This window comes from Thamnophis sirtalis, unplaced genomic scaffold (genome assembly GCF_051295495.1).
Source record: "Thamnophis sirtalis isolate CommonGarterSnake01/CBP01778 unplaced genomic scaffold, rThaSir2_p1.2 scaffold_3, whole genome shotgun sequence".
NCBI classification, from domain to species: Eukaryota; Metazoa; Chordata; class Lepidosauria; order Squamata; family Natricidae; genus Thamnophis; species Thamnophis sirtalis.
The window spans coordinates 153,469,621-153,495,455 of NW_028261383.1; the positions used below are offsets into that span (position 1 = coordinate 153,469,621).

Below are 25,835 nucleotides of genomic sequence, written 5' to 3' on the forward strand. Positions count from 1 at the left end.
TGATTTTAAATAACTGTTTCCCTGCCTGGAAAGATGGACCTGAGTGAAGCCTACGTCCCAGGCTTCACTCCTAATTAGTACATTGAACAATGTCTTTATTCTTTCTGGTGGGATTTTCTGACTGAAACCTTTGTGGTCTGTTTTCTTCTTTTATAATAGTCATTCTTAGCTAATTTACTTATTATGACAGGATTTCTGTGCCCAAGTGATCTGTGCCATGTTTGAATGCAGTTTGAATATTTTTTCTCCTTGACAGTATTAACCACCTGATTGCAATTCAGCTGATACAGTTCATCTGTAATTTTAGCCCTTGCAAGTAAGGTTTAAAAGCTAAGCATCCATCCACCATCTATCTAATGTAGATAGCTGCCCAGCTCAATTCTTGTGACTCTGAAAGATCACTATATGACATATAAAAACAGGAAAGCTTTAAGCAACATTACAGCATAAAGATACAGTGATCACTGCTGTTCAAAGCCACCAAGAGACCCAGGAGGACCATCTGCCAGAGGATCCTCAAGAAATACAATCACAATCGAGTCTCAGTAATGTAACCTGGCCTGAAATCTGACTGAAAAGATATAGGTAAGGTCTGGGGATTTTTGAAGCTGTGAGTCTATGTACAAGTCAAGGAATTCTCAAGTTCTGTTTCTTAAGGAAAGAGGACCACTACTTCTTTCAAAGGAGGCAGAATCATATCCTTTCCCAAAGAAGCATTCACAGCTCAGGATCCAACCACATATCATTTCCTATGGGGTCTGTTGCATGTCATTTACTTGGCTTTAATGTAGAAATAGATTGCCTTGGATTTGTTCCTGAAGGATTTTTCAACTTCCCAGTCTAGTCTACAGATTTGCAATTCCCCAGATGTCTCCACATACTAACCTGGTTGGATTCAGCTTAGCTTCCCAGTTCAGACAAGACTGTCCAGGACTGCCACCATCTCCTATCTCCTCCACCAAATGCAGGAGTGAGAGCGGCAGTGCTCAGTTTTTCTTTTGCTCTTTGTTTATAGAGGCCACAGGATTGTGTTTAGTATGTTAAAAGTTAACTTAGTTCTGTTTGTGTTGATTTCCATGCTCCAGATAAAGAGAGAGATTGTGACCTGGAAAGAGGGAACTTCATCCCTGGCTACTACAAACAGTTAAGAAGGAATCTCACACTATAGGCATTTTATTCCAGTTGTTCTTAATATTAGGTGTTTAGATATTGTTCTGTCATTTCCAGCCAAAATAAGCAATGGTCAGTAGTGATGGCAGCCATCAGGTGATTCATGATTGGAATGTTTCTTCTATGTACATAAACTTATATCTACTACATAATTACATATATTTATGTCTAATTTTATAATAATTTGTTAAGTATAATAAGAAATAGAATTGATGGAATGCTGTGCATACATTCAAATACTGTCTGCAGACAATGCTTCAGCCTCTGCAGTGAAGTGAAAGATGTCATTTTCATGTTACATTAAGAGAAACAAACAATTGAAGATTGTGACCAAAGGTTTTGATTTTTTAAAATACTGTACTGCAAGAGCAACTTGTTTCTTCTTGGATGAGAAACATGGCATGATGAGCAGACAAACAGATCACAAAGTTTCAAACAGGATATCAACCAGAAGCAATGAAGCCAAATGTTTGTCAGCCAGTTCCAAAATCAACTGATGAGGATGCTGTCTATCCCACATTTTTCTAGTTTACCAAGAAGTAGATCTTGGTCTACTTTATCAAATGCCTTGCTGAAGAATAGTTATACTATATCCACAGACTTTTTCTGGTCTACTAAATTATTTACTTTGTCAAAGAATAAAATAAGATTGGTTTAGCATAATCTGATTTTATTTCCAAATATAGTTTCAAAAACCATTCACACAATACAGTAGGCGTAGAATGGATACTGCTGGTGGTAATTCAGATTCCCTTCCTTTACTTCTGGAGATAAAATGTTGAATGAAAGTCTAAAGGTAGAAAATATAAGCAGTACTTCTGATATTGTTGAATTCTAACTTCCATCATTCCTAATCAATGGATTTTGTGGGAGCTGGATTTCAACTGTATCTTGAAGGCTGAATGCTGTTATAAAAGCAACAGAGTTTGGATTAAAGCAGGGATGTTGGATAACCTACATTTTAGGACAAAGCTCTCATGTTTTCTTTTAAGTAGGTTAAGAAATGAAGTTAGTTTTGTAAGTCTAGGAGGCAACCAAAGATTGTCATTTATAAATTTTCTTTGCCCCCCTTTGCCTGGATTTTGAGCACCAAGAAGAGGCATGAACTTGACATAGCAGGGATCTTTATAGATGTTCTGTCTCCACTAAATGAGAGCCTTTAAACCTACAAACCAAATTTTAGCACTCTCAGGTAAGGAATTTCCAAATGCAGTTTTCCATGGAGGGAGTGGAGGAGATGCATGATGTGCTGGGGGTCCTTGTTGCTGCAGCAGCAGGGTAATGTGCTACCCTTGTGAGACATCATTTTTGAAGCAAAGTAGAAGGTTAGAGTAGGCTGGAAATAGTTGCTTATGCATGGCAATACCAGGAACGTGGAGTCACTTGCCCCCAGAAGGTCTTCTGAAAAAAAGAAAACGATGACTATGTCAAGAGAAATAGAAAACCTAGAAGGGAAAGAACTGTTATGAGGCAAAATGATACAAGAATTGTAGCTAATCATGCTTAAATCTGGATCAGCAAGATCGGCCTTATAAATGTTCCAACATAATCAGGAGCCCATCAGCACAATAACATTCCCAGAGTTTCAGCAATGTTAAAGGCAGCACTGGAGAGACTTGGACTTGCAGGCGTAGCCTATTCTGGGATGGAGGATCTGGCTCTGTCAGTTTTGCTCCTCAGGCCCCTCAACTCATGGAGGCAACCCAAGGTAGCCCAGACTTGAAAGATGTTGCTTATCAAAGGCTCTTAGACTCAGAATTTTCTATGTCACAGACCACCTTTTGCAGCTACTGGTATGAGGAGAAGGAAGAAAGATTTGCTTTAACTCCCTGCAGGTGAGCATCTCCAGCCATGCTGTAAAACAGATTCTTGCTATAAAAAATTACAGAACCTGGTGTCCTCAAAATATGCTGGATTCCCAATGAGAGCCAATATATATGGTTGACAACATGCTGGACATATCTGCTGCTCTCAATGGACCTTTTATTTGGTCTTTTTTCCTGTTTAGGGCTGTTTAGTTTTTCCTATTTATTTTGAGCTAGCATGGGTGTAGGTAAATAAAGCTAGGAATAAAGAATGTTGGAAAAGGAAGGAAGGAAAGGGAAGGATGACCAGTAGCAAAGTGGATGGAGTCAGTTATACTGGCTATGACTGAATCATTGGGAGACTTGAAAGAACAAGTAGGCATAGATCAACACGGAGAAGATCTATTTATGCTGTCACTAGGAATCATAACCAACTTAATGGCACAAATTAACTGGTCAGTCGGTTGGTCAGTCTGTCAAGTTAATTAGTAAGTACACATGTGTGTACAGACCAGAGGTCGGTTCCTACCAGTTCGCACCTATTCGGTAGAACCGGTTTGTCAAATCTACCGAACCGGTTAGAAGAGGTTCCACCAGTGGACTTGGAAAGCAGGCCACACCTACAGAAGAGGTTGCAAAAAATTTTGAAACCCACTACTGGTCCTTGGATATGATTATTCTACACTATCATTGTCATATTTATAAAACTCAGTGCCTCTGTGAAAGGTAAGGATGACTACTGCGTTTGTGGTGCAATCAGAACATTTCGTGTGTTGAAGTTGTTTTAACGCAAACCAAAGATTCCTTTTAAAAAACAAGTTTACATCATATTCTTATGCATGCCAGTGCTGTGTGTGAGGTAATTTAAGGTGGTTCTGAGAAGTGTCGTCGGCACCTTCATATCCGGTCACATGGGCAGCAAGCCACTCCCACAAAGGAGGCCACACCCACAGAGTAGGTTCGAACAATTTTTGAAACCCACCACTGGTAGAGACTATATCCCCTGAGCTGCTATTAGCCATTGCCAATACTAGCAGAATTAGAATAAGCTCTTAGTTTTATAACAATTTTATCTGCAAGTTCCTGGTGTTTCTGAATTCCCCACCTTCTTTATCTTAATTTTAGCAGATGGAATATATGCCAGCTTGTAGGCTTGACCCTTTTGGAAGAAGAGATATTTACAATAATGAAAAATGGTTATGAAGAGGGAACCCAAGACTTATTCCAACTCCACAACATAAACTGTCTACTCACCTCCTTGAGTGGACAGTGGGCCTGTGCAAACCACTCTTGGCAGTATAAGGAGAAAATGATCGCTAGGCCCAAACAGAGGCATATCCATATGATGATGTTCCAGAAAGGGCCTTTTCTCTTATCATTGAGAAGAAAATTAAAGAACACTATGAGGACAAACAGAAAAAGGGTTAATTTTGTACATTCCAGCCACACTGAGCCAAGGAGATCTGTCACTTATTGATTTCTAATAACTGTTATCTACAATCAACAGGGATGGGTTGCTGCCGGTCCCCACCGTTTCTCATGAACCAGTTGGTCACCAGACCCGGAAGTAAGCCTGCCCCGCCCCCAGCCCTGTATACCCATCCCGGCCAGCCGGTATTTTGTCCCTTCTGTCTCCCCGTTGCTCAGAAAAGCAACTTTGGGAAGGTCCTTTGCTAGCAGGCAGGTTCTAGGATGCCTGCCGCCACCAAAGGACCTTCCCGGAGTTGCTTTTCTGAGCATGGGGGAAATGGACGGTATTTTGTCCCTTCTGTCTCCCCGTTGCTCAGAAAAGCAACTTTGGGAAGGTCCTTTGCTAGCAGGCAGGTTCTAGGATGCCTGCCGCCACCAAAGGACCTTCCCGGAGTTGCTTTTCTGAGCAATGGGGAGACAGAAGGGACAAAATACCGTCCATTTCCCCCATGCTCAGAAAAGCAACTTTGAGATGGTCCTTTGGTGGCGGCAGGCATCCTAGAACCTGCCTACTAACAAAGGACCTTCCTGAAGTTGCTTTTCTGAGCACTGGGAAAACGGACGGTACTTTGTCCCTTCTGTCTCCGCGTTGCTCAGAAAAGCAACTTCGGGAAGGTTCTTTGCTAGCAAGCAGGTTCTAGGAGGCCTGCCGCCACCAAAGGACCATCCTGAAGTTGCTTTTCTCAGCAACGGGGAGACAGAAGGGACAAAATACCCCCAGCTTTATCACACGCCTTCTTTCTCTGAAGCCGCGCCGGATTTAGCAAACCGGGCAGCCTGTGCCCTTGGCCTTGTGCAGCAGCCAAAGAACAGGAGGCGAGGATTCGGCTGCTGCAAAAGCCCATGGGCACACGTTGCTCTCTTCTTTCTGATAGCTGCCTGGTTAAAAAGGAGGTGGCGGCTCCGCTTGTCCGGAGCCCATCCTTCCCAACGAGGAGCGCGAGGGGGATCCCTCCCCCCGCAGATGGGCTCTGGACCAGTGGAGCCTCCTCCTTCTTTTTAACCAGGCGGCTATCAGAGAGAAGATGGCACTGTGTGCCCGTGGGCTTATGCAGCAGCTGAAGATCGCCTAGTTAAAAAGATCACCTGGTTAAAAAGGAGGAAGAGAAGGCTCCACTGGTCCGGAGCCCATTCGCGGGGGCAGGGATCCCCCTCGCGTTCGTCTTCCTGGATGGGATCCTCCACCTTTTTAACCAGGCGGCTATCAGACAGAGGAGGGCAGTGCGTGCCCGTGGGCAAGAAGTGCAAAGGAGGAGCAGAACGGCCTTAATCATGTCGAGCTGCACACTCAGCTTTTCTTTTTTGTAGAAAAAAAAGGGGGGGAAATTCCAGAGACCGACTGAAGGAGGGAATCCTCAGCCAGGGCACCCTTTGCTCTGCCACAGCAGCCTTTTCAAGCAGGATCAGACTAGTTTGAAAGCCTCGCCTTCTACTTCAGCGGGGAAATTCCCTTCTGCCCAGACTCCGTCCCGCAGAAAAAATCCCCTTCGCCGAAGCTCGAGAGGCGAGCACTGCCTCCGCCTGCCAGAATCTCCGGAGAGAACTTTGCAACTAGTTGAGGAGCGGCGAGCAGTGGACTCAAGTGTTTGCAGGCATTCAGCCAAGGTCCTACTGAGCCCCGCTACTTTGGACAGCCCGATGGATTTTACGATGGACGTGCACCCCCGGGAGGTGTTGAAGAAGGACGCTCAGCCTGATCCAGGACGACAGGCACGACAGCAGCTTACAGACAGGGAGAGAGGGGGAGAGAGACAGAGACAGAAAGACAGACAGAGAGACACACAGAGTGAGAAACACACACACACACACAGAGTGAGGGTGGAGCTACAGAGAGAGAGACAGAGAGAGACAGACACACAGACACACAGAGAGACACACAGAAAGAATGACGGAGAGAGACACAGAGGGAGGGAGGGAGATAGAGGCAGAGAGCCAAACAGAGAGTGAGAGACAAACAGACACAGAGAGAGAGAGAGAGACAGAAAGAGAAAGAGAAAGTGAAAGAAAAAAGAAAGAAAAAGAAAGTGGGAGAGGGACATGAAAGAAAGATAGATAAAAGGAGAGAGAGACAAAAGGAAGGAAGGAAATAGAGAGAGAGAGAGAGAGAGAGAGAAAGAAAGAAAGAAAGAAAGAAAGAAAGAAAGAAAGAAAGAAAGAAAGAAAGAAAGAAAAAGAGAGAACTTATGACCACAATTGAGTCCAAAATTTTGGTTATTAAGCAAAAGTGTTGTTAAGTGAGTTTCAGCACATTTTTCAAATTGGCCATGCCTACATGGTCACATGACCGCTGAGCCACTCCCACAAAACAGGCCACACCTACAGAATAGTTTCCAAAAAAATTGAAACCCACCATTGCTACAATAGGAGGATTGCTCGTTAAGAAATCTAACATAATAGCAATTTCCATGTTAATTACAAGACAATATGCCCATCCCTACTTCCATGGAGGTAAAATAATTTGGGAAATAGAGTTCTCAAAGCATTGTCGTTGCAGGTGGAACTCTCTGTTCCTAGAACCTAGGCTATTTTCCTGTTGCTCTTTTATCTGAGTGATTATTGTGATTAAAACATCTGTTTTGGAAATGTGATTGGACTTTTGAAATAACAAAATTTTGTTTTCCAGTTATTAATTTTGTTTTTGCTCTTTCTTTTTAATTTGTAAAACTGGTCCTGTTTGAGATTACATTATCCCTACTGCTGGAATAAAGAACATTAATTTTCTTATAGAAGAACCACAGTTTACTCAGTCAATGACCAGCAAGATTTGAAAAAAATACTACACCAAAATAACTTTCTCAAGCATGAAAAAGCTGCCTCCATTCTAACCATACAGTGCATTATATGGGGCAATAATGCAATGCCTGGGGAATTCTGGAAGCTTTAGTCAGTCACTAAGATTGAGAATCATGTTCTGACCTAGACTTAACAGAATCACAAAACAGATTCCTTGTCCTGAAACCCCCCTTTTTTTGGCTAATGTGAATTCCTTGTGTTCACTTCCAGCAAAGTCCCGGAAATAAGCCTTTCGAAGTTTAATTGCAACAACAACCTTATCAGTCCTTGGACAATTGCCAGGCCGATAGCTTCCAATTGCAAGGCTGTACAATGAAATATTGGCAAGGAGTCTCTGTGAGGCACAACTCAGATAAGTAAATCTTCACAATAACAAACAAACTAATTGTCCTCCTGCGAACACTACTCCCATTTTGCCCCTATTCATTCCATATAGGAAAGGCCATTCAGCGTCCACTTGTGACTTTATCCCAAGTTGACCCCTGTTCCTTAATATATTTTGAATAAATTTGGAGCAATTCCACCTACAAGTGGTAGAGAAAATGTATCAAAAGGACATGTATATGTGCTAATTGGGAAGTGTGGGAACCGCAAACCAGCAAAAGGGCAGAACAGAATAGCAATAGCACTTAGATTTATATACCACTTCATAGTACTTTACAACCCTCTCTAAGCAGTTTACAGTCAGTCTATTGCCCCCAACAACCTTGGTCCTTATTTTACTGAGACCATGGACAGATGGAAGGCTGAGTCAACCTTGAGCCGCTCAGAATTCAACAGGAGCAATCCATGCCACATTACTTTTTAATGTGCCTTTAATGGGCCTTGCTGGAATCCTCTGAGGGATGGTTTATTAGTCCATTTCCTGAGGCAGTACTAACCTCCAGTCATGGCAAAAAGCACAAACAAGACAGGAAAGAAGAAGCCAAAAGCCAAGGTGAAGAGGTATTCATGGATAACCGCTGACAAAAGGAAGACCATGAACATAGCTCCAGCTCGGGCTCTCCCTCCTATCAGCTGGAAGAGAAGGAGCACAAGTGAATTATAGACCTCATCCTGGTGTTCACCAATAAACAATGAAGACAGGCATAGAGAACTTACACAGAGAAGGTGTACTTTAGGGGGTAATATAGGGTGGGTTTGGTAACCTTGTCAGCCCTTTCAGGTAATCCAGACAGTAAACCAATAATAGTACTTTTATTGCAAAGTTACAGAAATAGAATCTTGCAAGGCTGAAAGCGCTTCCCCCGTTCCTGACCTTTATTTTCTGAGCCACAAGGAAGAATCCCTCCTGAGATGTTATTCTACCCGCAATCCTGCTCTGAGCTGAGACATCTCCTTTTGACCATTGCCCTGGCTGCAGTTCTTCCTCCTCCCCCAAAGACTATTCTCACAGCCCATTACGGCCTTACCTACCCACAGAAAATCTTGATAAATATAGCAGTACAGCCAATCGTGTACAATCCCATTCCATGACCGAAAAAATGCCGAGAATGATGTGGAATTCCACCAGTCCTAGACAGGAAGAATGAAATAAAGAGCATGAAAAACACAGAAATGCCAGGCTTCAAACGGGAACATCACTGTATTTTGGCAAGGAAAGAGACAATCCACTCTAGATTGTCTGTTACAGGTAGTCCTTGAGTTACAAGGGCAGTTGGGATTAGAATTTCCATCACTAAGTCAGTGGGGAAACCAGTGCAACTGCCAACCAGGCCTCTTATAGTCCCTAAACATACATGTTTCTACAGGTGGTCTTCATTTAGTGACCACAATTGGGAGCAGCAACAAAGTTGTTAAGTAATTGTTAAGTTATGTTATTTATTTGCCTAATTTATTGTTGAATTTACAGAGCTGCCTATCTCACCTCAAGTGACTGCGGTGCCATATGATAAAAGCAAAAATTAAAATATTTTAGAAGCCCATTAAAGCAATTAGTACAGAAAATACATGCTTGCAATCTTAGTTCTACTTTCCTTCTCTTTACAGACCTGCAGAGGTTGTAAATGTGAGGATTGATCATAACTTTATCATCATAGTTGTAAGTGCACCCAGTTGCTACATGAGGGACCACCTGTATTTATTACTTTGATTACAAGCAATCGGATAGTTCAATGTCAGTTTCTTTTTTTTTCTTTTAAAATGTTTTATTCATTTTCATTTTCATTTTCTACAATCACATATATACTGTGCATGATTGAGGCCATAAGCAATAAACACAACTCTTCTTATATTCCAAAATACAAAACCAACATAGCGCTTCAACCCTCCATACACCCTTTCTTTCTCCCCCCTCCAACTTTCCTTTCTCCCCTTCAGCATTCCCCTCTTCTACTTCCCCTCCCCCTCCCTTCCATCTCCCCCTCCCTTCCATCTCACCCTCCTTCCATTCCCCTCTCGCTCCCTCTCTACCCCTCCCTCTTCTTTCCCTCTACTCCTCACTTCGGTGTATATCTACTATTCATCGATGTATTCGGCTTCTTATTTTATACTAAAATTAAAAGAAAAAAAAGAAAAGAAAAAAAGGACAACAGTATATAAGTGCATTCTTGTTGTTTTAAAAATTGGCATAAACTATATTTCCCCCCTCCCCCCCTCCCCCCTATGATCCCCCCTCCCTTCCCCCCTTCCGACTTCCCAGATCCCGTACCCGGTATAGCTTTTTATCAAACACAGTCTGGAGTATATTAAAACCAAGTAAATTAAAGGTTAAAAGAAAAAAGAAAAGGGTAAAAGAAAAAAAGAGTAAAAGAGGAAAAAAAAAAGTCAATAAACTCTCTGCTTTGAGCTCAGCTTCTTATCATTACAAAAAGTCAAACAGTTTACATCATTCCTAATCTCAATTAATTAATTACTTGCAGGATTTCAGACTATATTAAAACCAAGTAAATTAACCAAGTAGAATTTTTCTCTAGCTAGGGGCCTTATCTCTTTATCTAAATATCTGTCTGTTTCCAAACCCTTAATTTGTCCCTTTTATGCCTCCTTCCTCTATGACACAATTTAAACACATCTCAAATTCTTCTCTCGGTTTCCTCTTCAAACTCTTCTCATCCCTGCGTCTGTCTGTATCCATACACACACACACACACACACACATACACACACACACACACACACACACACACACACACACACACACACACACACACACACACACACACATATATATATATATATATATATATATATATATATATATATATATACACACACACACACACACACATACACACACACATATACATACATACATATATTTTATATTCATCCGTACTCCTCTCATATATGCTCCGCCTATATCTCCTGCAAACTCCCTGGATGTATCCTTCCAAGCAATATGTTCAGATAACAATTTTTACAAACATCAATAAAGTTTCCATCTCAAAATAAGCTCTCATTCGACCTCCACTACCCTGCCATCTACCCCACACCTCCCAACTCCATCCAAACTGGGCCGCGATCCAGGAAAATCACCAGGATCTCCGCCCTCTTCACCCTGGAAAATGAGTCATCAGTAATTTATATAAAAATTCAAAATTATCCATCAAGTCTTTTTAGATCCCATACAATATATCTTCCAAAGAGATCAGCATCAGTTCTTTCAGCCTTAATGTCTCTTCATCGATATACAACTATACCATTTTATGCAAAACAAAAGTCACAGAATATTGACCAAGTTCAAAATTAAGCAAATATTTTGGATCAGTTAATTTAATATAATTTTCTTACAGAGAAATTATATCGTTTTTGAGCTGTTTGATATAGCAAGATGTTTACTTTCTCTTTTATAATGGTTTCATAGATATCTCCTTAATCAATGGTTGATGATCATAGATGTTGCTGCGATCCGCCTTATTTTCCATTCGTCTAGGAGCACAGCTAGGTCCTTGTTCTCTGGTCTTCTGCTCTTCTGGAAGGGGAAAGCGATACTTCCTGTCTTGTAATTGTGTGTTTTGTTGTTTCTCTTGGCCTTCTCTTTGTCTTTCTCCAGGTCCAGGTGATTCAGGATGTCCCGCCTTTAGGATCTTATAATAAAAATCTCGGGCTTCCCATACAGAGTTGAGACGATATTTTTGCTCACCGAATGTAATTATAATACCAAATGGCACATCCCATCTATACTGTATCTGACGATTTCTGAGTTCTTTAACTAAAAAAGCATAGTCTCTCCTGGCTCTTAACATTTGGGGTGGTATTTCCTTGAAGACAATCAGGTCCTGTCCGTCAATTCGCAGCCTGGTATTATAAAACTCTTGTAGTATCGCATTTCTGGATTCTCTTGTAGCAAAATATATAACTACATCTCTCGGAAGCTGTCTCTGTTTTGCCGCCCACGAATTATGATTGTAAATTTTTTGGATCTGCCAATCAAAGTTGAGTCCCGGACTTCCCACCGAACGACTGAAAGCCTCTGAAAAAATCTGTTTCAAGTTTTCCTGTTCGTTTTCATGCAATCCCCTAACTCTTAATGCAAGCTCCATCTTTTGGTAATTTGTCATAACAAGTTGTTTTTCTGCGTTTTCAACTTTCTGTTGCAGCACTTCAATTTTAGATGTCAGGTTGGTGTTGGCTTCCTCCAGGAGCTCCAGCTTATCTTCCATTCCAGCAACATAGTCTGTCAATACAGTTACAAGTCCTACTATATCCTCCTTTGTTTGAGCAATCTTGGTATCAAGCTTATCACATAAGTCTGTAATAAGTTGCTTCATCTCCTCCCTAAATTCTTTAAGAGTCTCGAAAAGAAATTCTTTTGTTAACAAATCTCCAGTAGAGGGCGTAGAAGGTAAAGGCTGTGACTTTGTAGCAAATGCCTGAGATGTATTGCTAAGAGGACGTCTCGCCAACTTTGATTTTGGTGCCATTATAGAAAGGAAGCAAACAAAGTCTCTGCTCGCGTTGTTTTCAGATAAAATAATTTCAGTAAATTTTTAGAGGTTGATAAGAAAAGATCTTCAAGGGAGCTAATTAATTTGTGAGAAGTTATTCCTTTGATTCTGTGCCAGGAAGTTGGAGATATATCGTTATAGCAAATGCGGAAGCTATAAAATCGCCATTTTAAAAACAATTAAACAAAGGAGTTTTTTATAACATTGAAGCTGGTATTTTGATAGAAAAAAATAAATAAAGAAAAGTTCTCAGGTTTAGTCTCTGCTCGTGTTAATTTTCAATAGCTTAGTTTCAAAAGACTGTCCTGAGGGGGGGGGGTGGTTCCTCGCCTTGTGCTGAAAAAAAAACAGCTGAGAAGATCTGGCCAGAGTAAATGACTCAGCCCAAGCTGATCCTCCTTCTCCGTTTACAGCCAAAAAAAAAACCTGCAAACTAAAAGGAAGATTCTAAGCGACTGGGTCCCTCCCTGCTTTTTTCTTGCCTGAAAAAAGAGATATCTATAGATGTTAAATAGATATACGAACCAGAACTCTGGGGGCAGCTCAGTTAAGCTGCTGACGACGGCAAGACCCTCCCCCGGAAGTCAATGTCAGTTTCTTCAGTACAGTTGTTTAGGCAAGTTGAAGTTTGCTTTTCTTTCAGAGCCATAACCTCTCAGAACTCTTTCCAAAGTTTTTCAAACTGTTCTTCACGGCCCATGGACCATTCAAGTATATCCATGAGATGCAGAAATGGACAGACTGACATTAAAGATAGAAGAAGAAGAAGAAGAAGATACAGAGTATTTTTGAACATGGGGTATGTTTTATAGTTTATAGTTTATAGTTTATTGACATTTATAGGCCGCCCTTTTCCCTGAGGGGACTCAGGGCGGCTTACAATTAATAGGGAGGGAGTGCAAGACAAAACACAAGAAAAAAAGCAAAATGTGAATAAAAAAATAAACCAGTAAAACACAACATTCATTCAGCATTCGGGTGGGGCGAGGTTAGGGTCTTATCCCCAGGCCTGACGGGATAGCCAGATCTTGAGGGCTGTGCGGAAGGTCTGGACGGTGGTGAGGGTGCGAATCTCCACAGGGAGATCGTTCCAAAGCGTCGGAGCTGCAACTGAGAAGGCTCTCCTCCGCGTAGTCGCCAGTCGGCACTGACTGGCGGATGGAATTCGGAGGAGGCCTACTCTATGCGATCTGATGGGACGCAGGGAGGTAATTGGCAGAAGGCGGTCTCTCAAATAGTCAGATCCACTACCATGGAGGGCTTTATGAATGGTAAGTAGCACCTTGAAGCGCACCCGAAGATCAACAGGTAGCCAGTGCAGCTCACGGAGGATAGGTGTTATGTGGGCGAACCGTGGTGCACCCACGATCACTCGCGCGGCTGCATTCTGGACTAGCTGGAGTCGCCGGATGCTCTTCAAGGGCAGCCCCATGTAGAGCACATTGCAGTATTCCAGCCTAGAGATCACAAGGGCTCGAGTGACTGTTGTGAGGGCCTCCCGATTCAGGTAGGGCCGCAACTGGCATACCAGGCGAACCTGGGCAAATGCCCCCCTGGTCACAGCTGACAAATGATGGTCAAAAGTCAGCTGTGGGTCCAGGTTATAAAAGGTTGGCTAATAGACGTAGAAGTTAGGAGCTGGAAAAGTATTATTACGTACGCAAATTGACCTAGTTAATACACTGTTCACAAAGTACTTTTGTATGTTAAATGAAAATGTATAAATAAACGGTTAAAAATAGTATCTCCATGAGGAATGAAATCCAGACTTCCCATTTCTTTCTTGTCCCCCCTTCCCCCCTCTCATTCTCCCTTGTCATCACCTTGTAGAAAGAACGGTCCGCAAAGCACAGGATCTCAGCAAATATGTTTTGCCAGCAGTCCAGGAGGAAATAGAAGACCACGAATAGAAATGATATTCCTGAATGAGAGAGGTAAAGAAATACATTAATTCTTCCCACTTTCGGGAGAAGGAAGAGATTAAAAATTCAATTATTGTTACAGATTTAGTAGTTTAGTAGTTGTAGTAGTTTATTAGTTTTGTATTCCGCCCACTCCCAGAGGACTCCCGGCGGCTTACAATAAAAAGGGGGAAAGGGAATAAATAAGACAAACAACAATTTAAAATACAACAACATTCATAGTTACCGTGGGGCTGGATACTTCAACAGCCCCCGGTCTGCCGGAGTAGCCAGGACTTAGTGGCTTTACGGAAGGCCTGGAGGGTCGTAAGGGTCGGGATCTCCACGGGGAGCTCATTCCAGAGGGCCGGAACTGCAACAGAGAAGGGTCTCCCCCGGGGGGTCGCCAGCCGACATTTGCTGACAGATGGGATCCGGAGAAGGCCTAATCTGTGTGATCGAATCGGTCTTTGGGAGGTAATTGGCAGAAGGCGGTCTCCCAGGTACCCAGGTCTGATGCCATGAAGGGCTTTATAAGTAACGACTAGCACTTTGAAGCGTGTCCGGAGACCAATGGGCAGCCAGTGCAGCTCGCAGAGGATAGGTGTAACGTGGGTGTACCTAGGTGCACCCACAATCGCTCGCGCGGCTGCGTTCTGGACTAGCTGAAGTCTTTGGACACTCTTTAAGAAAGACAATTGCAAATCAGGTTAGAATTTTAGGCTAATATCCTAATGGAACGTCTATAGAGATTCTTAATCATCCAGGTCATCATTGTCCCAAAGGCCTTTACAAAAGGCAACTTGACATTCTGGGGTTTTTCCTTAAAAATGTTTCACTTCTCATTGGAGAAGCTTCTTCAGTTCTGAAAATGAACTAAGAAGCTTCTTGGATGAGAAATAAAGCTTTCACAGAAAAACCCCCAAGAAAGTCCAACTGACTTTTTAAAAGTACTTTTATCCAAGTGGAAGAGAAGCAGAATGGCTGGACTATGTTATTTTTTAGTTCCCGTTGTTAGGAACTACCTTGATTAGTGGCCGTTTGCCGTCATGATGGTGATACAAAAACTACTTTTGCAACCAACCCTACATTGATAACCTTCAAAGATTTGTAAAACCAAAGAAAGCTGAAGTAATCTCACCACACAGTTATGGTATTACTTAGCAACCATTTTACTTTCAAGTTGCTGGTTCTAACTATGGTCACTAAACAAGGACTAAAGTACCATGGCACTGTATGACTTGAGAAGATCTCTTTTAGTGTGATATACACCTGTTTTTAATTAAGGCTATAACCCTGCATTGTCAAAGATTTAGACGCCTACACATTGATGCCATTCAGCTGGTGTCCAAATGGAGTCAGAGACACTGACACGAACTTGCAGTTTTATATACTAATTAGCAATCATTTCACTTAATGTTCATATTGGTGGTCCCAACTGTGGTCACTAAACAAGGATTAAAGTACCATGGCACTGTAGGACTGGAGAAGATCACTTTTAGTGTGATATACACCTATTTTTAACGAAGGCTGTAGCCTACATTGTCTAAGATTTAGACACCTGCAAATTGATGTGTGAGTCCACCATTATTATTGTTGGTGGTGGTCACAGTCAACTAGATTTTTTGACTGATTTTATGACCCTTTTGTCCACCTATTGAGTCCAAGGGATAGGCAGATGTTAGTGTTTGAGGGTGTTAAAGGTATTGTTGTAGGATATAAGTTGCTCCATGCAAAGCTGGCTTTTGCAATTGACTGACAGTAGTTTTGTCAACGTGGATGGTGTTCAAGTTGAACTCCAAGGAAGGATGATGGATTTGGGCAATGTTCAAAGGGGCATATAGTGCCGAGATGGTATTCAGCAGGTTCTGAGCAGTTCTAGAGAACCGGCAGCAGAAATTTTGAGTAGTTTGGAGAACTGGTAAATACCACTTCTGACTTGCCTCAACTCCATCTATTCTCTGCCTCCTGACTCCCAGATAATCAGAAGGAAATGGAGATTTTACACTAACCTTTTCCTGCCACATCCACCAAGCCACGCCCACCAAGCCATACCACGCCCACCAAGCCATGGCCACCACTGATATAGAGCATGGCACTTGGAGAATAATTAAGGCAAAAGTAGAAGAAAAGAGTAAATATCTGCAGGTTGCGAAAACACTTTTACAGGAAACAGAATCATTCAACAATGAATTCATAAAGACTTCTTTGCTTGACTTTTGATCTATTTCGCATACTTTCATCATGAATAAAATGAGCAGCCTGCCAGACCTACACCATCATTTTCTGTAGCAGTTACATATAGGCCAAAATCATAAATATTTTGGCTTGTTGTATGAAGTCCAAAATTGGTATTGTTAAATGAGACCATTTTACGACTGCCCCCATTTTACGACTTTTCCCACCAGTATTGATGGCATGTATTTTGATCACGTGACCATGGGAATGCTGCAATTATCGTAACTGAAAAATGTTTATAAGTTGCTTTTTCAGTTCTGTCGAAGGTCACTAAACAAATGGTTGTATGTTGAGAACTACCTGTAGTATGTCTCTCTTCACTTTCTCTAAAATGTGATAAATTATCCTGATCGTGTTTGAGGCTCTTCTGTTTCTTCTACAGGATGAGGTCAACATCCCAATTGCGTAGCATTACTGCTTAATCTCATTAAACAAACGAACTCACAATTATTTCCACATACCGGGTATAACTGAATCAAAGATGGAGAGCAGCAGGGTTTTGATGGTGAAAGGCTGCTTATGCATGTTGCCCAAGTTAGGGATGAAGTAGTATTTCAGAAGGAAATTCACAAAATATATACCAGCCAAGAACTGTGGAACAGAGAAAAAACTCTACCTTAGCGACCTACTGGCATCTCCATGTTGTTCTGGCAAGGCATACAGGTTTTCAGCTCTCCACTATGACTAAGAGAATCCTTCTTCTGTTCTATGATCTCAGAAGCTGGATTTGGCTGCCATTTTAATATCCTACAAAACCCAAATACTGTCCTCCAACACCAGCCCCTCTTCTGTTTAATTTTAGTCAATCTGTCATAGATTTCTGCACTACACACATCCTGAGTGGTTCTAAATTCCACCAACTCTGCTCTCTTCCAAACCCCTTTTTCCTTTCCCTTTCCTGTGGGAGATATTTGAAAATACGTACATTGTGTCTAAAGTTTTAAACTGAACATCTCTTAGGAAAGTGAACTGATTTGCATCAAGTATGGCTCAGGAGAAATGTTAGCTAAGTCTTGTGCAAAAATCCAATAGTCCCCAAGCACATTTCTAATTCACAGAGAGGCCAGAAAAAGCCATCCGTTAATGGAAACTTAATGTGTTTCTCTCACCTCAACCAGTTTTCGGATGACGTAATTCCAGCGGATGTATGGATCTCTATAAGGAAGGGAGCAGGGATTGAGTTGAGATATAACAGAGTAGTTCCCTTTTCTTGGAAAATACAATGGTTACAAGGTTGCTCTGGGGGCATGAACTGTATCTCCTGAAGCCCATTTTGCCCATTCTTTTTCTCACAGAGCGGAGAAACCAGAAAGCCCAAAAACACAATATGCAAGGAGTTACCTTGGATAGCTCTTTCTGTAGATCAAAGTTGGGCAGAAGAGAAAATATAAGTAGGTTGAGAATTCAGGACAGCTTATCTTCCCTGGAGTCGGGGAGAAAGAAGCAAAGGAATGGTTGAAAGTACATAGAGAAACAGCAGTTTGTACACTGAAGAAATAGTTGTCCTGGAGCTTCCATGTTGCTCACGTTCAGGCATCTCCTCTCTGCATAACATTTTAGGAGAAAGAATGCAAAGCTTAATCTGAACATGACGATAGCAATAGCAATTACAATTAGTCTTACAGTATATATAGCTTCATAAAGCTTTACAGCCCTCTTTAAATGGTTTACAGAGTCAGCATATTGTCCCAAACAATCTGGGTCCTCATTTTACGAACCTTGGAAGGATGGAAGATCAATCTTGAGCTGGTGAGAATCAAACATCTAGCAGTTGATAGAATCTGCCTGCAATGCTGCATTGCAGCATTGTGCCACCACAGCTCTTCTTATGACCATATTTCTTATGTACAAAAAATAGCTTAACTACAAAAAGTAGTTAAGGTGTGATACAGGATGCAGAATTCAGCTTTCTGAAAATCTGTCTCCATTGGTATACAAAAGCAACAAACAAGGAATTCCATGTATTCACAAGGATTAATCACCTATATTCTGCAGTTCTTTCTGCAATATAAAGGCTGGCAAATAGGAGAAATTGTGATTTGTGAGGAATTTGGAGAAATGTACTTGACCCAGGCAAGAGGTTTGCTTTGCTTTGCATCCATATTACTTTTCTTAGAATTTTGCAACACTTGAAATCTATTACAACATCTACCATACCAAATCACTGACAGGCAAATAGAAAGTGTAATCCAATTCTTCCATAGGTTGAGAAAGTCTGTGATAGCAATCAGCATGTGGAAGCCAATGGTTACATGATTATCTTATGCTACAACTCAGATGCTGCAATTGGTGGAAAATCAGTTTGGGGACTATGAGGGTGACTTGTAGCTATCGTAATCAGCACTAAGGGTCTCCAAGTCAAACTCACCAACTTGGTTCCTGGCTTGGAGAAGAGGAGGCATCGATTCTCGCAGAAATGAGTAGATTTTCATCAGGAACCAGATCTATGGCAGACAGTGAAATGAGCAAGGAAACAGCGTGAAGTTGAGTCATGTTGTTCCCATGTTCCCATGGTGGATCCTATGGATCCCATGGTGCTCCAGACTCTGCCTGTCTAGACTTTTCAGACAGAAATGGCCCCTGCTTACTCACTTGGCTAACTGTCAGCTATACTATCTTTCTACTCAACATCTTGCTTGGATGAAATCTGCTTATCTTCCTGCTAGCAAAAAGAACATATATTTGAGTCATCACAAGTGCTACTGTAACCATTTATATATGACATATACATGATGATGTCTGCTAAGGACCATACCTTCTGTCACAAGACTTTTTAAAAAATGTACTGTATTTCTTCTTCAGGGCAATGTATAGTGAAGTATGTATCTTTAACCTGGCCTATCCTTAATGACTCTATTTGGGGTTGGTCCAGGCCATTCAGAGGATACCAGCATAGCAACCGGTTCTCTGCCCAAATGATTTCTTCCAACAACCAGTTCACCAAATTGCTCAGAAAGTTAACAACTGATTCTCCTGAAGTGGTTCGAACTGGCTGAATCCACTACTGGATACCAGACAGGAGAAAGCTACCTAAACATGGAGTGAGGTTGGCATGTCTTCTCTGTACAATGGCAAATATATGGCCTGTGTATGGAAGTTTACATTTATGCTACATGGGGCCTTTCTAGCGCTTGCTACTAGCTATACATTCCACACTGAGATGTCTTGGGGCAACCAGAATTCCTTCATACGTCCAACCTCATGTCAAACGTCAACCTTAGCTTCTCCCATTTCTGTTTAAGAACTCCTTTCCCCTGTACCCACTTTCTTTGTGCTGCCCCAGTGCCATACCTGCTCAAAGAGGACAATTTTACGGGAGGCAATTCCCAAATTACAGTAGACAGCAATATAGACGGGGAAGAATCCCATTACTGCAGCATGGCAGGGAAGCACCAGGAACACCAAGGTGGCCGTCAAGAGGTTGGGGAACCTGGTCATCTTCAAGCAGCCTGACCACATTTGCAGGGCCTGATAGGGCACAAATAAGGTGTAGAGGAACATGCAGAGCCAGGCCAAGAGTGCTGTGGGCAGCTGTCGAAAGCCAATGATAAAGAGCTCGAAATCCAAAACAAGACTGTGGAAGAGAAAGAAGAAAAAATATTCTAAGGATGCTGCCCAACAGATGAGGATGTTTCAAGTGAAATAAGCAGTTTCTCTGGGTTATCCTCAATATTGAGTGGCACGACTGATGAAAAGTGAAGGGGACTGGTCCTGCTATTTTGAGGAAGGAAATTCACGAAAATTCTCATGAACTCTTCAAAATAGTCAGAACAGAGTTAGAATGACGGAGAACCCACCTCCAACTGAAAAAATTATGATCCGTTCCCCTCATTTGTTTCATAATCTTGTTTTGTTTCATAATCTTTGTTTCATAACCTTCATAATTTCAACTATTGCTCATAGCAATAGTTGGACCCACAAAAAGGTTCCTAGCAGAATTTAAATGGATCAGGAATAGAGGACGGCAAGGTTTTTTTGAAGGGTTGCCATATTAGGAACATTACTCAACATTCCTATCAGAATAATGTCCAATCCTTTTTTGGTACATCCCCCTGAGCTTTCTACAGCTCATGTGGAGCTTAGGTAACTGTATAAGACATTTATTACCTGTAAATCTTCCATTTTGAAAATTCAAGGTGAAATACCTGGACTTTCCTCCTGATCTTATCCCCAGTGAAAGCTGAGAGATTGATTAACTAACCCAAAGTGACCCAATTAGATCCCGGACTGTGAATGTGAGCTTGGCTCTCTGTCTTCTATTGGACTCCTTCCTTGATCCGCTTCATGCTTGTTCCAATACATGTTAGAATGTATTCCAACTACAGAATTAATCAGCCAGTAGATGGCAGTGTTTACTTAGCACCTATGGTTATAATCTATGTTTTTCTTATGTTCTGAGGAGAGTTTCCTGCAACAGTTGTGACAGTTGAAACCAATTAGCAGCAAGGCCCATAATGACTATACACTATACACTTTATTTGATCTGTATGGCTACATAACCATCCTCTGCTACCAATCTGTATGGCTGTATAATAACCCTCTACCATTTCTATAGAATAAAGCAGACCTTCTAACAATGTTTCAGCTTCTACAGAACTGCTGGTGATTTCAAGGATTTGCCTATCATGGACATTTCCTTCTCCTTCTTTTCCTTTGAGGAATTATTTCATTTGTAAGGCTTCCCAATTAAAAAGTGGCCCATAGCAGCATATAGCATTAAAAACAAATAAACATTACAGTGAGCAGAATGGCCAAAAGGCTGGAATGATGCCAGAACCAGATTTTTCATAGGTAGATGGAGACTTCCCATGAATGAAGCCAAAAATACGTATCCCAGGATAATGTTGGGGGATTCAATCAGGCTCAATTGCCGGGACTGGAGGTTTGATCTTCCAAGCTTCAGACTCGTGCTGGAGCAAATCCTCAGGGAACTCCTCTCTCACCTGAATGTTTGTTGGTTTGTTTTCCAGGTCTTTCAAGGTGTGTTGCTCCATTGGACAGAACTGATTGTTTGGTTTGTGTGCAATCAGCATTGCCAATACTTTTGCCTAATTAATGGCATGTTTTTCTAGCTCTTCTATCTCTCATCTGCTGCATATAGAGTCTAATGCTCCTATAAATTCTCTTAGGTTGGTGTCACTCAAATGTTCTGGTGAGAGAGAAGTTCCCTGAAGATGGGCTGCAGCACGAGTCCAAAACTCGGAAGACTAAACCTCTGGTCCTGATGACTGACCCTGATTAGATCCTTATGTTTTTCCTTCCTATGGCTACTGGATCTGGATTACAAAAATCCATCTGAAATATAGGTGACACAGCAAATATTTGTATATCTCCCTGCCACCATCACATGGTCATTCGGATTTTTTCATATCCCATCCTCTCCAAAAGGATTAATTTCCTTCATTTAATATCTTTCACTGTTCCTATTTTCAGAAGGAGGAGTAGAAGAAGTGTATCTGTATAACTAGATGACTAGCATAGAGGAATGTATTTGGATGCCTAGCAAAGGTGGCACCAATGGATGCATTTCCCACTTAGGTTTAATCTCTAGGTGGGCATAGGAGGGTCGCAAGTGTTACTGTTCAACAGGAGCACAAAGACAAGGAGAAGAACAAATTCCATTTTCTTTTCAGCTAGTAGATAAACAGTGACAAGTGGGAGGAGATGCACCAGGGTCAAGCTACCTGCAAGGCCCCAAGGATGTTAAACTTTGGATGGAACCTAAGTTTAAAGATTAGGTAAATGTTCTTTTAGGATTACTACTGTGTTCCTTAGCACAAAACAAATAGCATCATATCCCCACATTCTCCCCAGAATTAGCATACATCAGAGAACAGCCTTTCTATCCTGCCCCCTTTTCTGGATCATACCGTCCTTCATCGATGGAATCCACAGTGATTTGTTTGAGGACAAAGATACAGAGCACGGCCACAAATATGTGATGGATTGTGCGGAAATGTTCCACCTCCAGCAACGTGCTGTAAAAGAGAGACAAGTTGCCAGCAAGTAAGTAACAGAAGTTGGGAAAGATGGGCATCTGGAGATCATTGGACAAAACCTGGGAACCAAAGATTTTCATTTAGTGTTCTGTGCAAAAACGCGTAGTTTCACTTGTACAAAAGAAATAATATTCAAGTGGCTGGGGGGAAAATGTTCCATCTCTTATCTTTTCTAATATGCTAGTAATAACTCTTTGTAGTATTGTGCTAATCAACCTAATCCTTTCAAAAGTACTCTATTTTGTTTCCCATCACCTGTATCTATTCTTTTTATACTCTCTTGGCACCCACGAAAGAGTCTCAGCATTGTGTGTCTATGGAACATACCTTATTGGGCTGTTTCCAACTCTTGTTCTTCATCAACAGTGGAAAATCAGTTATTTGCCCAATGCCAACTTTGGAACCTGAGGCCTTAGAGAGCCGGCTACTTTGCACATTGTCCCTCCGACTAAGTCTTTTTTTAAAAAAAAATTTTTTTTCAAAACAAACACAACACAAAGAATACTCCTTCTTTACATACTGTAGAAAGTGTATCAACCATAATTCATATTAACTCAAGTATTTTAACTCAGATATATTTATACATATTACCATCCTCATACCTCCATTTTCATTTGACTATAATTGTTTAAACGTCCCTCATCATAAAATATACCAAGATTTAAAACATAAATCATAAACATAATGCTAAATCCTTATGGCCTATTCTGGCTAAACATCAGTGGTCGGTTTCTGCCTGTTCGCACCAGCTCAGGAGAACGGTTTGGTGAAATTTACCAATCCGGTGAGAGGAGGTTTGACCGGTGGACACAGAAGTAACTTCTGGAATGCCTGCTCCGGCCCTGTTGCTCGCTCGCTTACCCCCACCCATCCAGAAGCTGCTCCATCACTCGGTCCCCCCACCCGTCCACACTATCCTAGCCCCCCCACTCACTGATTGACTGGCTCATCAATCGCCCTGCCCGCTTCTAAGAACCCTATCTAAACCCACTTACATTTTTTTCTGCTTGGCTCTCCGTTGCTGCCTTGCTTATAGCGCAGGGCTGTGTGGCTGCCAGAAAGCAAGGGAGTGGGGATGGCAGCAGGAGCCTTTGAAAAGTTTGGGGACCTTGCAAGGTCTTTGCAAAGTCCCCAGACTTGCCTAAGATGCCTGGCCGCCAGAAAGGACGGGCCCAGGGGTGAGGACGGCAACAGGAGCTTACGTGGCACAGCCGGCATCTTTGACATGTTCGGGGACCTCACAAGGCCTTTGCAAAGTCACCGGACTTGCCTCAGATGCCTGGCTGCCAGAAAGCATGGGCGTGGGGGTGTGGACAGTGGTGGGAGCTTTCGTGGCATGGCCGGCGTCTTTGAAAAGTTTGGGGACCTTGCATTCCTGATCTTATCAGATGGGCTCCGGACCAGCGGAGCCTTGTCCTTCTTTTTAATCAGGCGGTTGTCAAGAGAAAAGAGGGCAGCGCACGCTAGCGGGGCTTGTGCAGCAGCCGAAGAACAGGTCCATTTTCGTGCCTTCAGGTGGAGCAGAGCACAGAGCCAGGATGCCATGCAGGACCCACTTCCCTCCACCCAAAGGAACAAAAAACGGAATGCAAAAGGAGGAACCCAGGGTGGGGTGAAGGCACTATGCCTGACTGCAGGACACAAGCACACACCACACGTGCAATTCGGTGTCAAGTTGCATACCTGTGAGTGGAGGTGGTTAACGGAGAAGCATAGAGAGCTCCAGCGGCACAATCCACCAGACAGCAGCAGCAAGCTCAGGAGTTTTCTCCTGTATTCCTCTCTGTCTTGCCTCCTCCGATCTTCCAAAGTTCTTCCCCCAACGTGTGATAGCTTTATCTTGGATTTCCCCTGTGTCCTGCCTCCTCCGATCTCCCAAAATTCTTTCCCCAGTGTGTGATAGCTTTCTACTGGATTCCCCTCTGTCCTGCCTTCTCCGATCTCCTAAAGTTCTTTCTCCAGCATGTGATAGCATTCTACTGGATTCCCCTCTGTCCTGCCTTCTCCAATCTCCCTAATTTTGGCCCTTAATCCTCCAGTTGTCTATTTTTGGGAGGTTTTCCCCTCTCTCCCCCCCCTTCATCGGAGTCCTAAATTTTTTTGCCACATGGCTTGGGTGGTGGTGGTCATGTGACTGAGTGTGCATGAGTGATGTCAAGTTGGCCATACCCGCCCGGTCACATGACTGCCATGCCACGCCCACAAAACAGGCCACACCCACAGAAAAGGTTCTAAAATTTTTGAAACCCACCACTGTTAAACATCCATAATATTTAGTAACAAAAATTTCTAATTCTCCTTTCCAAATCACTCTGCAATTTACATCCATTTTCCTTATGTTGTACCCATACACACACAACATTTTCCCCCTAATAATCAAAACTTAAGTGCTTTTTTTATTAAGCTTTATATGGAACCAAAAAAATTCTAATCTTCCCTTCATAGGTACCATTCAATAGTCATATCCAATTATTACTTATAATAGCAATACATATGTATACTTTATTACCATTATCAATTATTTATTTAACTATACTTTAACTACTTTGCACATTGTCCCTCTGACTAAGTCTGGTTCATACCATAGCCAGGCATACTTACTCAAACAAGGACTGTTGAGGGACAAAGACTTTCTTCTTCAGTAGCTGACCCTTCTCTCTGCAAGATAAGATTTCAAAGCAGGTAATATTTAGTATCTCTCTCAAAACCCTTCTCACCTCTGAGAAGGGGGGTAAAGGTAAGAGTCCCTGAGGATTTTACTTCACAGTCAGTGATGACTATAGGAGGCAGTGCCCATCTCTGTTTCAAGGCCATTGAGCCAGCACTGCCTGATGACTCTATTTTCCCCATCCCTGTGTAAAATCAATTGCCAGGAACCGCTTCCACCTGGTTTGCTTGTTTGCTGGGATGACGCTCAATTGCTGGGGTCTGGAATGAGCTGCTTCTTCCAAGGTCTTGTCTAAGAGATCACTCAGCTGACTGTGTACCTCTTCTAGTACCTTCGCCTTCATTACCTACCAACAAAACAGAGGGAATTTAATGATGCCCAGGCCTGTCATAGATTCCTAGAATGCATTTAGGTGATGGACACTGTTAGGGAATTGCACAGATGACGTCCAAATGGAGTCAGAGATGCTAACACTGAACTTGCAGTTTTATATAACTAAATATATTTACAGTAGGAACATCATGAGGTAAATTGCAGAGAGCACACAGCAACTAATCACAGCTTAGATTGCCTCAGGCAGTGGCAGTTCTCCTCCACCAATTAGGTATAACTTTCTGTTCAGTTGCTTCCCTTCTTTGATCTGTTACAGAAACTCCCTTGCTCAGAAAACCTAATAAACGTACAGGAGCTAATCCTCTATCACAAGTATAGAGACCATGGGACTGTGGAGCCATAGAGTTGGCCATTTTCATCATTCTTGATAATTCATCATTTAGGGAGAATATTTATTTCTCTAGTCTATCTTCCACTTGCTTTTATTATTACCTATTATAAATATATATTATTACCTCCAGGTGTCTCTTCCATTGGATGTGGGCATTAATTTTCTCCCAGTGTTCAGC

The 25,835-nt window shown here is 42.1% G+C and overlaps 1 protein-coding gene across 1 annotated transcript; it reads right to left on the minus strand.

Annotated features, from left to right (window-relative positions):
• Positions 1-1,893: 1,893 nt before the first annotated feature.
• Positions 1,894-25,835, minus strand: LOC148048268 (sterol O-acyltransferase 2-like). The gene is made up of 13 exons (XM_087710490.1): positions 25,782-25,835; positions 24,867-24,923; positions 22,137-22,244; positions 19,558-19,840; positions 18,635-18,710; positions 17,608-17,689; positions 17,376-17,421; positions 16,728-16,857; positions 13,951-14,048; positions 8,655-8,753; positions 8,120-8,255; positions 4,230-4,375; positions 1,894-2,571 (listed from the first exon to the last, which is right to left on the minus strand). Exons 1-13 carry the CDS (start codon positions 25,811-25,813, stop codon positions 2,521-2,523), a joined length of 1,344 nt encoding a protein of 447 aa, XP_087566616.1. The 5' UTR covers positions 25,814-25,835; the 3' UTR covers positions 1,894-2,520.

Bases quoted from the DNA above. Each gene is read 5' to 3' on its own strand.
- LOC148048268 (XM_087710490.1), bottom strand. From the start codon at position 25,813: ATGCCCACATCCAATGGAAGAGACACCTGGAG. The intron at 22,245-24,866 runs GTAAGTATGCCT...TCTCTTTTACAG, and splicing joins CCTCAACAGTCCTTGTTTGA to CACGTTGCTGGAGGTGGAAC. The intron at 4,376-8,119 runs GTTAGTACTGCC...TTGTCCTCATAG, and splicing joins GCTTTTTGCCATGACTGGAG to TGTTCTTTAATTTTCTTCTC.